The sequence below is a fragment of the Barbus barbus genome (genome assembly GCF_936440315.1).
Source record: "Barbus barbus genome assembly, chromosome: 18".
In the NCBI taxonomy this organism is placed as follows: domain Eukaryota; kingdom Metazoa; phylum Chordata; class Actinopteri; order Cypriniformes; family Cyprinidae; genus Barbus; species Barbus barbus.
Genome location: NC_136746.1, coordinates 24,204,952 through 24,218,450, shown reverse-complemented (window position 1 = coordinate 24,218,450; position 13,499 = coordinate 24,204,952). Strand labels below are relative to the sequence as shown.

The 13,499-nt window shown below is 35.1% G+C and overlaps 1 protein-coding gene across 1 annotated transcript in view; it reads left to right on the top strand.

Moving 5' to 3' along the window:
- Positions 1–729: 729 nt before the first annotated feature.
- Positions 730–13,499, top strand: part of LOC306884181 (solute carrier family 35 member F3-like) — a gene marked incomplete at both ends in the record, with an annotated part of 54,022 nt that continues 41,252 nt past the window's right edge. Inside the window, 2 exons of the mRNA XM_079439903.1 lie at positions 730–821; positions 2,328–2,542. Coding sequence (XP_079296029.1) covers positions 730–821; positions 2,328–2,542 — 307 coding nt within the window. The remainder of the gene's footprint in view (positions 822–2,327; positions 2,543–13,499) is intronic.

Here is a 13,499-nt window from a genome sequence, read left to right as displayed (position 1 = left end):
TTTTATTTTAATATTTTTCTTGTTCTATGTGTGTCTAATCTGTATGTGAAACTCTCTGTGCTGCCATTTTGGCCAGGACTCCCTGGTAGATCTATATCTCGATGGGACAATTCCTGGTAAAATAAAGGAAATAAATCATATGTTTTTGAGCAGCAAATCAGAATATTAAAATGCTTTCTGAAGGATCATGTGGCTGGAGTAATTATGCTAAAAATTCAGCTTTTAAATCACAGGAATAATTTACATTTTTAAATAAATTCAAATAGAAAACAGTTATTTTAAATAGTAAAAATATTTCAAATTTTTACCGTTTGTTGTAATTTGGATCAAATAAATGCTTGAATTCTTTAAAATACATTACTGTTCATAAACCTTTGACTAGTAGTGTACTTGCATTAAAAATACCTATTGTGTACTTCTAACGAATACCTAAATTGCTGAGAGATCGCTTGATTAAAAACAATAATATCTAAGATCATTTCTGTTTGCTGTTTCTTTGAACAGGTGGGCCGTCTTTCTCCTCAAGCTTTACAGTCCAGTAAAACATGCAGCACGAAACTGCATCCCCCGTCAGATGGCGCTGTGGTTCTGAAAAACCGCTGGAGGTGTGACAGCTGATACTATCTGAAAATCTGGAAATGCCACGGCTGGAGTGTGCGTGAGATTGGGTGAGCGGACCATTCCAGTCCGTGTGTCTCTGTGCGTGTGAGCAGTGATCTGCTGTCATTCATGGGGATCATGTATGGAGATGGAGACCGGCACGGACCCCCGCGGAGGGACTGCATGTGTTACCTGGGACCCCCGACCACCTTGATGCCCATGTAAGAATTTTAAAAAGCACCTATGCATGAGTAGAATACGTGTTGTGTTGAGATGCAGCTTTACTCAGCATCACTTTTGAAACGTGACAGACGTAGTAGCTGTCTTTCTATTCAGGGACGGAGAAAAAAATAAGCTTCTAAAACAAAGCCCAATTAGAGTCATGACAGTGATTAAAAAAATATAAATAATAAAAACTACTGAGCTCATTACGCACAAGTCTATAACTCATGCGCATTGGTAACCTTAACGATTTCTATTCATAAGAACAGTGCAGACCCAAGTTCACAGTTATTTGAAAGTAATGCCTTTTTGTCTGTAGTATCTAGATATCATATGCATATATATGCATTTGAGACTGGATGAGGAAATAATGCCAGTTTCCTTGCATGTGCCTTATGCTAAACGCGTAAGGAAAGAGTAGGGGGCGTAAAAAACTCTTTAAATAGATTCACCTCTTAAACTGTCAAATAATGTTAGATTGTTAACACGGCATTTGTGAGAAGCACCAACAGTGGCGTTAATTGTTCAATATGTGAAAGGAGCGCCAGTGGAGTTGGTGCGTAAAGATGCATCGCGCACGACTCCCTGAGGCCATAGACTGCAGCATAAGAAACTACCCTAACTAATCTTCCATATGCTGTCAAGTCCTCTCTCTCTTTTTCTTTTCTTTTTTTACATTAGTAAAAGCAAATTCACTTAGTTCTTATCTACCATATTGCGAATGTAACTGTCAGACTCATCTGAAGTTGAACTGATAACCAATCCATGGTCCAAAGACAGCTTCTGGTTTTATATATTTATTTATTTCTACCCAACATGTTATCTTACATATTTTAATTAAAACTCGTAAAATGCTCTACAATGGGGAAAAAATGGCGTAGGATTTACTTTAAAACACTTTAACTCAGAAATTGATTGTGAATTAACAAGTAATTACGAATAAACGGCAAGTAACACATTGAATTAAACATTACATTTTGAAGTAGAAAGACTGAAATAGTATTGTCTTGTAAAACGTACTCCAATAATCATTGTTTTACAGATTCGAAAAATATTTTTAGTGCACTAAATATATTACATTTATGACATTTTATTTTAATTATTTGTGTATTTCACAATTGCATTAGGCCTATCTATACTTTCCATCAAATGATTCGTGGCCTACTGTACCAGTAGATTGTTACACTGTACGGAGCAGCAGTCATGTCTGGTTAACATCTCTCAGCCCCTCTGCCTCCTCCGCTCGCAGCGCCAGTTAGTGGAGGGTGAAGATTTGCGCATCCACCTTCTTTACGCACCGAAACAAAGCTGCGCGCTCGGAAGCCGTTTTACGCGGAGTGTTTGTGTTTGAGAAACACCATATCCTCTGTTTAAAGAGGTGGACTATCTGAATCCTAATGTAATGTGAAGGTCTGTTCGTGTGCCACGCTCTCATTGGCTCACCTCACCCTCGGTGTCAAGCGCTCGAAGCCAACGCGATTCCAACTTTGTGTTCTTGTCTCCAGCGGAATGCGTAAATCCCCCGAGGTGAGTCCCAGAAGGCTGTCCGACATCAGCCCCCAACTCCGCCAGCTCAAGTACCTGGTGGTGGACGAATCGATTAAAGAGGACCTGAAGTCATCTCGATCAGTTGAGGACATCAACAGCGCGTCCATCGAGGAGAGGATCTTGAGAATCACGGGCTATTATGGCTACCAGCCGTGGAATGCCGTTTATAAGAGTAAGCAACTCGTTTTTACTAATGAATTGATTGTGTGGAACAGCTGTGAAACATCAAGGTGTTGAGAGTCTCCCAGAGGAACGTTGTATTGCATAGAGGATCTTTCAGAGCTTAGCAGATGGAGTTTAAACCAAATTCTTTTGGAGAAATATAACTGAGACCATTGTTGAGATGTAAGAGTAATCCAGAGCTACACAATGAATGCCAATAGCATAGATCAGACAATTTGGTCTTGGAAGAAATTTAGAATGTTTGAGTTCATGTTGAGATCTGTGATTACTGGATTTTCAAAAATCTGAAATCAATTTGATAATTGTTGAGATTTCTTTTTATATTTCTCCTTACTAGTTATTATTATATTGGCTGATTTGCACTAACACTATTGGTTGAGAAAAAACAGAAGTTGAACTGAATTGAGATGGGTGATAACCAGTGTTGGGTGTTATGCATTTTAATAATTGCAATTTAAGTACTTTCCTCTTGAAAAAGTAAAGTAAGGGATTACTCTTCATTTTTCTGTAATTTAATTACAGTTATTTTTGATGTAATTGCATTAAATATTGTATAGGACTACAGACCAATTGTACATAAAACAATAGTGGATTTAATATTAAAATTTAAAATCTAATGTTATGGTTTTTAATGTAAACTCCCTTTAAATACCTTGGTTAGTTCAAGAATAATTTATGCAATTTGGTATTATTTATTTGAAAGAAATACACTCCTTGTATTATTCAACTGGTCGAGGATGATATTGGATATAGAAAGTAATTAATATTAAAATGCAATATTTATTGAGTGAGTAAGTAGGACAGTAATCAAATTACACTGTTGACGATGTAATTAGTAGCTAGTAATTAATTACTTTTTCAGAGTAATTTATCCAAAAAGAAGGATGGCACTGTTGTCATAGAGCTGCTTTATAGCTGATTTAATCTAATTGGTTGATAATTGACAAATTTTGCACCATCAACACTGTTATTGAGCTGAATTTGAACCAACATTGAACTGACTCAAGCTCAATAATAACACTATTGTCTTCTATAGAGCTGCTTTGCAGAATTAAAAAATGCATAATTTTCTGTTGTTTTCTTGTTTATTAATGTGAAAATGCTTGTAAACAATATGTGTTGTAAAGCTATATAATTAAAAGTGACTTGACTTCTGAAACTTTAGAAGAGGCACATGTGGGGGGTGGGGGGGGGGGTGGGGGTTCAGGAGTGACGTCTAAGAGGCCGACGATTTAAACTGAATCTTGATTTATGACAGCACATAATTATAAGCAATCAGGTTGTGTTTTTTATTATTTTGACACTATAGACTATTTGGTTCATAGGAATTGATTGATTTGATTGATTGATTGATTGATTGATTGATTGATTGATTGATTGATTGATTGATTGATTATTTGATGACCTTTTAAAGACATTGACACTATCTTGGCACAGGTGGGGTGTTTCTACTTTACAGATATAAAGAAAAGAGTTTCCTGTCCCAGTCCTGTTTATCCTCTTTTGTGTGACTGTTCCCTCTAGATAAAGGAGCTGTCTGCATGTTTTGGGACCCACTGTGTGCTCAGAAACAGAATGTACACACAGAGTAATGCCTGGGGAGGCTGTATTCTGACTCTTATAAAACACCATTCAGTTGACCTGTCATTGGGACACAAATGCTTTTGTTACGTGATGCACTGAAAATCTGTATTAACTTTTCATTATTTGTCATCGCTGGAGTCTTAGCCACAATTTAAAATGTTGTCATATTTTTACATATCATAGCAAAATATCAAGTGGTTATTAATCTATATATACATACTGCAAGTGATTTTTATATTGGTTTATTTATTTTTGTCATTTTTATCTAATGCATTCAATTAGATCATTTTTAAGTTTGCAAACACTTTTTGAGGCTACTGTACAAATAACTTAGATAGGCGAACTGGTCAAAGTTTTGATTGGGTATCCAAAGGTCATAGGTTCAAGACATAGAGTGATACATGAACGGTTCCACTGTCACTATTATGCCCTTGAGCAAAACACTGAACTATAGTCTGGTCTAGAATGTCTCTGAAGCAGGTTTACTGTAAGTCACTTTGGATAACATTGCATAATGCATAATCAGTGTGTATTGAGTAGTACTGTTATTGCTGAATGACAAATTTAGATGCAGAGTCCTCATTTTCTTGTGTGATCCTCAGTTTGCTTCCTGTGTTGTGTATTTACTGCCCAGGCAGCCATGAAATGAGTTCCCTGATTTAAGTGGAAGCGAATTGTGATTGGAAAGAGAGGCTTTCATACATTAGAGGCTGATGTAGAGGCTATTTAGCTTAATAAAGAGGAGATGAAGATTGTGTATATATATATGGAAACTCAGGAAAAGTCAAATGTTTATGTCATATGTACAGTATACGTTTGGGGTTGGATATATTTTTAAATGTTTTTGAAAGAAGTATCTTATACTCTTTAAATGCTGCATTTATTTGATCTTGATTACAGTAACTGTAATATTGTGAAATTTTATAACAATTTAAATAACTGTTTTCTACTATAATCTATTCCTGTGATGGCAAAGCTGAATTTTCAGCATCATTACTCCAGTCTTCAGTGTCACTTGATCCTTCAGAAATTATTATAATATGCTGATTTTCTGCTCAATAAAAATGTATTATTATTATCAATGTTGAAAACAGTTATGCTGCTTAATATTCAAAAAATTTAGTCTTTTATGAATAGAAAGTTCAAAAGAGCAGCATTTGAAAAATAATTTGTAACATCTTGACTTTCACTTTTGATTTTTGAATGATTTTTAATGCCGTTAGAAAAGTAAAAATCATATTTCTGCATCAAAAATATAGACTCATGTTAGGGTCTCACTGTAAGAGACAGAGAGAGACATTTTCCTCGTAACCCCGGGCTTGTAATCACGCTAGTTTCTTGCACAGCACTTAGTTAGCGAACTACTGAGCAAAAGCGCACACTTTTCTTGCCTGAGCCGATTTGATAAAGCGCTGAGGTTTCCATCACTGTCAGCCTTACAAGTCTGTGATAAATGCTTCTCAAACTTACAAAACAGTGTGTCTGTTGCCTCTCAGCACTGTAGAGTTACACCCTCTCTGCGCTCCTAAATCAGTTTCTGTAAACACTTTCTTCTTGACTGTTATTTGTGTGCTGCAGGGTCTGAAGTTTGTCGTAATGTGCCTGTAATGTGTATGGTTCCATCAGTATAAGCTGATACCACTGCAATGATTATTTTTGGACTGAGGAATCAAATTATGTTGGACTTCTATATTTTTTTAACATGGGTATTAACGTCTTACTTTACTAAATTAAAATTCTTGTTCCAAGCCTATATGACTTTCTTCTGCTGAACACAAAGACATTTTGAAGAATGTTGGAAACCAAACTGCTGGTAGCCATAGTATATTTTCCATACTATTGAAGTCAATGGCTATACCAGCAATAAACACATTAGCAGTGGATTTGCTTGCAAAAGCTGTAAGGCAGCACATTGCGAGCTTTTGTCAGTTTTGTTTACTTAAGCCTAGATTTTCAGATTTTTATCTTATGCACCATGTTGCACATTGCGATTTGGGCTTTAATATCTTTTACAGTTTTAGGTGAAGGTGATATCCTTGGCTAACATCTGTCACATTTGTCATTCTCACCCGTCAATCAAACAGGATTTCATGGACTGAGAATAAAATTGGACATCAGAAAGTGGCTTCAGGGGAGGAAGGTCTGTCAGAGGACGGTGGAGAAAAGCAAAGATATAGGCCTGTATTGTTTCCTTAATGGTCTTAATGTAGACTAGAGGGACACATCTGGCAGTATCTGACAGCAAATAAGAGTGAATAGACACTCTAAATTCCTATTTAATTCAGTTCCTCTCAGGGTTTGGTGAATATAACAACACCTCAAGAAAACGTCAAGCCGTTAATCGCAGTTAGGTTAGTCGTGTAAATTCGATTACTGTATGAAAGTCTGTATTAGCTCTAAATGAGGCCTAACAAATAGCACTTTTCATCGGTTATAAGGCAACACGAGGCAGCTAACAGAGGTCCAAATAGGCCAAGCGGTCTGTGCCTAAACCGTCGGAGCATCAGTCAGCAGAAATAAAGAGAGTGTGTTTTGATGCTGGTTCAGAGCCAAGTGAAACCCTTGAGAATCATTACTTTTTATTTTACGAGAGTGTTGTTTAACTCCAACAGAGTCAAGTTCTGCACTCTGTAATATTCTCTTTCACTGTAGTAAAGCCCTTGGGTTTGGCTCACACAGCTAAGAAGAACTGCTTGGCTTTGGAGAGCTCCCGGCACTTTCCATAAATAGAGTACAAAACAGAGCCTGAAACTATCAAAAAGAAATCTATCTTTCATTTTCATGGTCAATGAAAGAATGTGCTTAACCTTCAGAAAGGTTACTTAATAATTATATGCTTTATAATACAAGCCATGTAATTTCAGGTTTGCAAGTTTAAAAATTTGATTTTCTCATGAGAATTATTAAATGAAAATCTAAATGTAATATATAAAATTAAAAAATATATTATTGCAATTATTGATAAGTTTGGGATCAGTAAGATTTTTTATTTTTCAAAAAAAAATAGCAAGGATGCATTAAATCTAACAAAATTGACAGTAAAGAAGTTTATAATGTAACAAAAAAAAGATAAACTGTATATTTTAAACCTTCTGTTTATCAAAGAAACCTGAGAAACAATGTACGGTATGGTTAAAAAAGTATGCTAATTAAGCTACTTACACTATGCAAGGATAAATAGCGTGTTTTACTTATTAAAACGAGTTAATGAGTTTTAGTTCAGTAGATCATGTCATAATTATAATATTCTTGTATGATTTTAATTGTTAGTTGAGAAGGTGAACCCTTTGAGATTGGGATAGGGTTTGGGGATCATGCAGCTATTAGATTTTTTGAATAGCTAGCTTATTAGTTTATCTAAAATATCTAATAATTCTAACAGAAAAAAAATTACATTTGTGACTGTAATGCTTTCAGAGTGGTTAAATGGCTATTCTAATGTATTTGTGCATGGAAAATGACTCCCACATTTTTAATTCACAGAATAAATTAAAATAAATTAATGCATTTATTTAAAAAAAATTAATGCTTCCTTAATAGGAAGAGGACAAAATGTGCTGCTCCAGTCTGGATTATAAACAAACTGCATAAAAGCCTAGCAGAATCTAAATAGACCTGTCTTGCACTATCCTGCAATTACACATAAAAGGTAAAAGCAAAGTCCAAAGGTCTTCTTGTGAATATAATCACAGGGATAAATGTGTTGCTCTGCTTCACCTTTTCTGAAAGTTCAGTAATACATTCACAGCAGGCATACATATACACAGTCCTTTTAAAGGTGGCAATGTTGCTTTAGAAGAGTGTCAAAGTGATTTATTAGTGGATTTTCTACCTGTGTTCTGCAGTCAGAGGTCCTGTAAGAAGATGAACGCTTTCATTAACATCAATACAGTTGCAGAGGAAGGGGAGCTTTTTTTTCTCTCTCTCTCTCTCTCTGTAACGGTAGGTTATGTAAGATGGGCTTAATGAATTATTTGTGACATGCATCTGCCACTTTGCATCTTCCTATGCTGCATACAGGAATCTTTGAACTTTTTTGCCTGATGAAACTCCGATTATATATTATATATACTGAATTATTGTTCTTTTTGAATTTTAGTTAAACAAATGTAATTAAAAAGTGAATTCATTTAATTTAGTTTCAGAAAATGTAGAAAAGTAGCCATAACTTATTGTTCTCACATATGAAACATTGCAGTTCCAAAGTTTGAAGGAATAGTTCACCCCAAAATGAAAGTGATCTCATCCTTTACTAAAGAGTAATTGACTTCCATTGTATGCAGAAAAAACTCTAAATATCTCCTTTTTTATTCAATGGAACATATAGTCATATAGGTTCGGATCAACATTGGTGAGTCATTGATCCCAGATTTTAAATTTTTATGTGAACTGTCCCTTTAAAAGCATATTTGTATATGTTTAGATATACTGGTTCCCTTCATTACAGCCCACATTAGAAGCCCGCCAGCCCTTTCGCACTCTTTCCACCCTTTTAAACAGACTTTCTTTACTCTGCAACTGAATCCAGTTATTGTGCTGTAAATAACACTGTTTTTGATTACTGTCATCAGTTCTTGATTTGATGGCGTGGCATAGCCTGTAGGTGAACTGGAGTGCTAATGTAATCACAGTCTTACTCTGTTGTTGCTGTGGTGCTTTTCACTCCAGGCTACGCCAGGGGAAACCGTCCTTGCAATTAGTGTTCTGCGAGTCACTTCAGATAAAAAGCATTCACTCAGTAATAACTAACTAACAAGCTGATGAAAGAACAAGCTTAATGCAAAACTCCATTTAATGTGTCATTAGCAGTAATGTAAACAAATAGAGATGATAACAGAAGGATTACAAGTAGACAATTTAGTGCTTGTGTCCCCAAAATCACTGAAATGAGAGACTGTAATGTTTTTTGCATGCATCTAATTCACATACGAGTCTGTGTGTAGGAGGATCACCAGAAGCGATGTATGACTAATAACATGAATCATTCTGAAGTCCAATACTAATCTGTTTATTCTGAAATTCCTATGTGTTTGAAATTATGTAGTATGAAGTTTTTGTCTTGGTTTGCAGTTGACCTGAATGATCAATTATAAACCGATTTATCTCATTGTTGTGCTCATTATAGGACTAGCTTCTATATCTAGGCTGGTATGATGTAAAATGGTTCATGGCTAAAATTGATACAGCAGAAAATTGCCTCGGATAAGATTAACTTGTACGGTCATGAATTATGTACTGAGGTCTGGAGGGGGATAGACCGGGAAAAGATTATCGCATGACTTCATGTCTGTCAGCATCTTGGGCATGATTTGCCTCAGTGTTTTATTTATGAAGGAAACAGACTTAAAACATTGTAGCTGAAATATAATCTTAATATAGTAAAACACACCTAAAGAAAACCAGAAAAACTAGACTGTTGAGAAATACGACAGGAATACATTTAACAGGGTTGTGCTGTTATGTTCAAGCATACAATCTAGTTTAAGATGTTCATTTAATATTTATAGATTCTGAGTTTTAGCGATTTATAGTTATTTTAGTGCAAAGCTGTGTGACAGGAATTAATATAACCACAGTGATTGAATTGACATTAACTTAAGACATTCTTTAAAGCTTATCCCTTGCATGAGTTACTTTTGATCCTCTTTTTAATTAAAAAATTGTTTCCCTAAATTTTAAATGCCTAAATGAATAATTCACCCAAATATTACAATTTTGTCATTTAAGTAACCTCATGTTGTTCTAAAACTTAATGACTTGCTTTCATCTGTGAAACATTTAAGATATTTTTTATTTTTTTATTTTTAAGAAAAATCAAATATCAAAGTCATAGGTGTGGAACAACATGATGGTGAATAAATGATGGCAATTTAGATTTTTGGGTGAACTATCCTTTTAATGTGGCTGGAAATCAAATAGTATGAACGATAAATGACCTGGAAAGCAAAACAGAAGGAAAATACTATACTGGCAACAGCAGAGAAGAGCATGTAAACCATTGTAAACAATTTTGTTCTGTTTCCCTGTGGTCCACTTATCATGGCTTTTTACACCAAAAACAGCCATAATTTTGTTTTTCATGATCATTTTCCACTCTCTCTGACCATTAAATAAAACTGGCAGACCACTGCATGAGCTGTGACATGTAGGGAAAAAACATTACTCTATTTCTTGCTTTAAAGAGCTCTTCAAAAGATCTGGCACTGGTAAAGCTTCTATTATAATATAATGAAATAAATGCATCATTCATTCATACATTCAAATATTGTCAATATAAATACTTGAAAAAGGTCAAAAGTTTCTTATGAATTTCATTAGAATGATTTCTGAAGGATCATGTGACATTGGAGTAATGGCTGCTGAAAATTCAGTTTTGCCATCACAGGAATAAAGTACATTTTAAGATACATTAAAATAGAAAGCAGTTCTTTTAAACTGTAATAATATTTCATATTACAGTTTTTACTGTCATTTTGATCAGATAAATGCAGTCTTGGTGAACATAAGAGACTTTAAAAAATAAATACATTTAAAGAAAAATCAATTATTCCAAAACTTTTCACCACCATTAAATAAATAAAAAAGCAATTATTCCAAAACTTTTCACCAGTGTATTTCCTCATTAATAGAAACCTTGGTTTGCTGGTGTTATGCCTAAAAGTGTAGTTACAACTTCTACCAGCAGGGGATAACAGGTGAAGCTAATCAGACAAACCTGGACTTTTTTTTTTTTTTTTTTTTTTTTTTTTTTGTAATAAGGGGAACTGGAATTGTACACAGTAAGATTGTTGTGCATTGTGTGATTTTTAAAGTACTTGCATTCGGTTTTTGTTTTTTTACAACAGCCTTGGTTTTTTCGCTGTTGGTCATCATCTCTCTCAGTGTGACCCACAGATTTGATTTATTTTACAGTATCTCTCTCTCGCTCTTTGAACTTGTGCTTGTATGGAGTGTTTGTCCATTGATTGGCCCCTCCAAAAGTTCCAGCTCTGCTCTAAACAAGGTCAGACTGATCTACAATGAAACAGCTCAGTCTCTCTCTCTCTCACACACAATGACACATGTACTCCTCTCCGTCGCTTTTTCACACTGTCTATCAGTCACTTAGTTTATCTTTTTTAGCAGCACAGTGTTAAAGGGAAGAGAAGGTCTCAGCATTCCTTGCTGCCGCTGCTATGAAAATCCAAGTGTTCGGTGTGTGTCAACCAAGATTCATTTTAAGCAGAGCCTTGAATCTGAGAAAAGCATAAAAACAAACAAGAGCTGAAAAGATGCAGAAAGTGATGGGAAAAAAACCCTTGTTTACCTCTTCTCAGGAGCTTTGTGTGCTGTCACTGGGAAATGGGGTTATGCATATGCACATATGGATTTTTTCCCAACAGAGGCTTTGGATCAAATAAAGGTCAAAGTCGTCAGCGAAGTGAGTTTGAATCCTGAGCTGTGGCAGTGATTGCTCTAAAACAATCTTTAACACTTGATTCACTTGAGTTGTCAAGTTTAAAGCATTTGGTGTAATTAATCTTTGGATATTTTTTTAAGTGAATGTGAGCATTACATTTATTGTTACTTGTTTCATTTGTTAAATATATTTAGTCTACTGTCACTTCTGATCAATTTAATGCATTCTTGATGAACGGTATGATAGATGGATAGATAGATAAGACAGATAGATGTGAACACCAAATCAATCTTTGTTGAAAACTGTTGCTAACATTGGCTCTCGGTGTCTTTTTGATTTATACCCTAACCTAAAAACACTCTCACACACTATGTGGGTGGTTAAACACTCCTGCTGGGCTGTCTGTTTGATGGTTACCAGGAAAGAATGACAGTCATCCCAGAAAGGTCAGCTAGGTGCTAGAAAACCCAAACCAATGGAAGTAAGCATTGGGAGAGATTTCAAAGTGTGGATGAGAAAGCGCTGCTTTATCTCTGAACTCAGTCTTCTGTCCCCAGTGAGTCCCCAGACACTTGATGTTCCCTTCAGCCTGGAGTGACAGAGAAACGTCTCACCTTGTGGCTTCTCTCTCTCTCGCCCTTTTATATTCAGAGTGACATTGTGTTTGGTGTCTTTGATCAATAGGTTGTAGTTGCACTGAATAAAATGACTGACTCTACTTCAAGGCTCAACAATTACTCACTGCAAAACAGAGCTATACGGTCAGATACAACTGGCTGCTTGTGAAAAGAAGCATATCAATCACTTACTCTTTATCAGAATAACAATAAAATGCCTCATGAGCAACGGTATGCAATGAATGTGGCTGAGTAAAAATGGATTTTCCAATTAACTGGGGTTTCAAGTTTACTTTTAACATCTGATTATATATGTCTGCTTTCTTCAGTGTAAGCATGAAAATGTTTGTGAAGCAACATTACACCATACACAAACCGGACAAACAATACACTTTTAATTGCTATTCAGTTGTATATGAATGTGCCCTGTTTAAAGTCAAAAATATGTAAATTTGGAGCATTGTAGGCATTGAAATATTCTCTATATCTTAATGAAGGACTCTGTATGAAATTTAATAATTTTATGAAAAAAAATATTTAAAATCAGTACTGATTCCCAGCCTTAGCAGTTGATAGATATCAATGTTCTTTATGCTCAGGTACAAGAAAAATGACATTCACTCAACTGAAATGCAGAAGCATTACTGCTGCTTGTATTAAGGAAACCAGAATAGTAAAACCTTTCCTGTGAGAGAGAGTACTGTGGGAAATGAGCAATCATTTTGCCTAAAAATTAAATCGCTTCAGAAAGAATCAGAAATGACCACTTTGGTCTCTAATTACATGCCTCTTCTCTCTGATCAAAAATATATATAAATAAGAAATAAGATGAGAGGTTCTAGAGAAAGTGTTGTGCAGATGGTCCTTGAGTGGTTTTGGAAGGTGAATAAACTTTAAATAAATACCTGCTTTACTTTGAGCATCATTTTGTGTTTTCTTTCTGTCTTTTTCCATCTATTTCTTGCACTCATGGGACAATGAAGGGTGATTACTACTTGATTACCTATTACAGCTCAAATGCAGCTGCAAAATGCACTAGTTATTTCAGAGTATCTACAGAGGATTCGTTCAAAGGATGCTGTAATTTTGCAATAGACTAGAGGATTTAGTGATGCTCACAACAACAACCCATCTATCTGTCTGTCTGTCTGTCTGTCTGTCTGTCTGTCTATCTATCGTTCTATATATCAACCTATCATTCTATTGTTCTATTATCCTTTCTGTTTATTATTTATTCTGTCGTTCTACTGTTGTCTGTCTAAAAGGGCTATACATATTCAAATTTGACTCATAAGTCTTTATCAAGCCAAGTATTGAAAAAAACATTGCTTTTCTATTTAAAATGA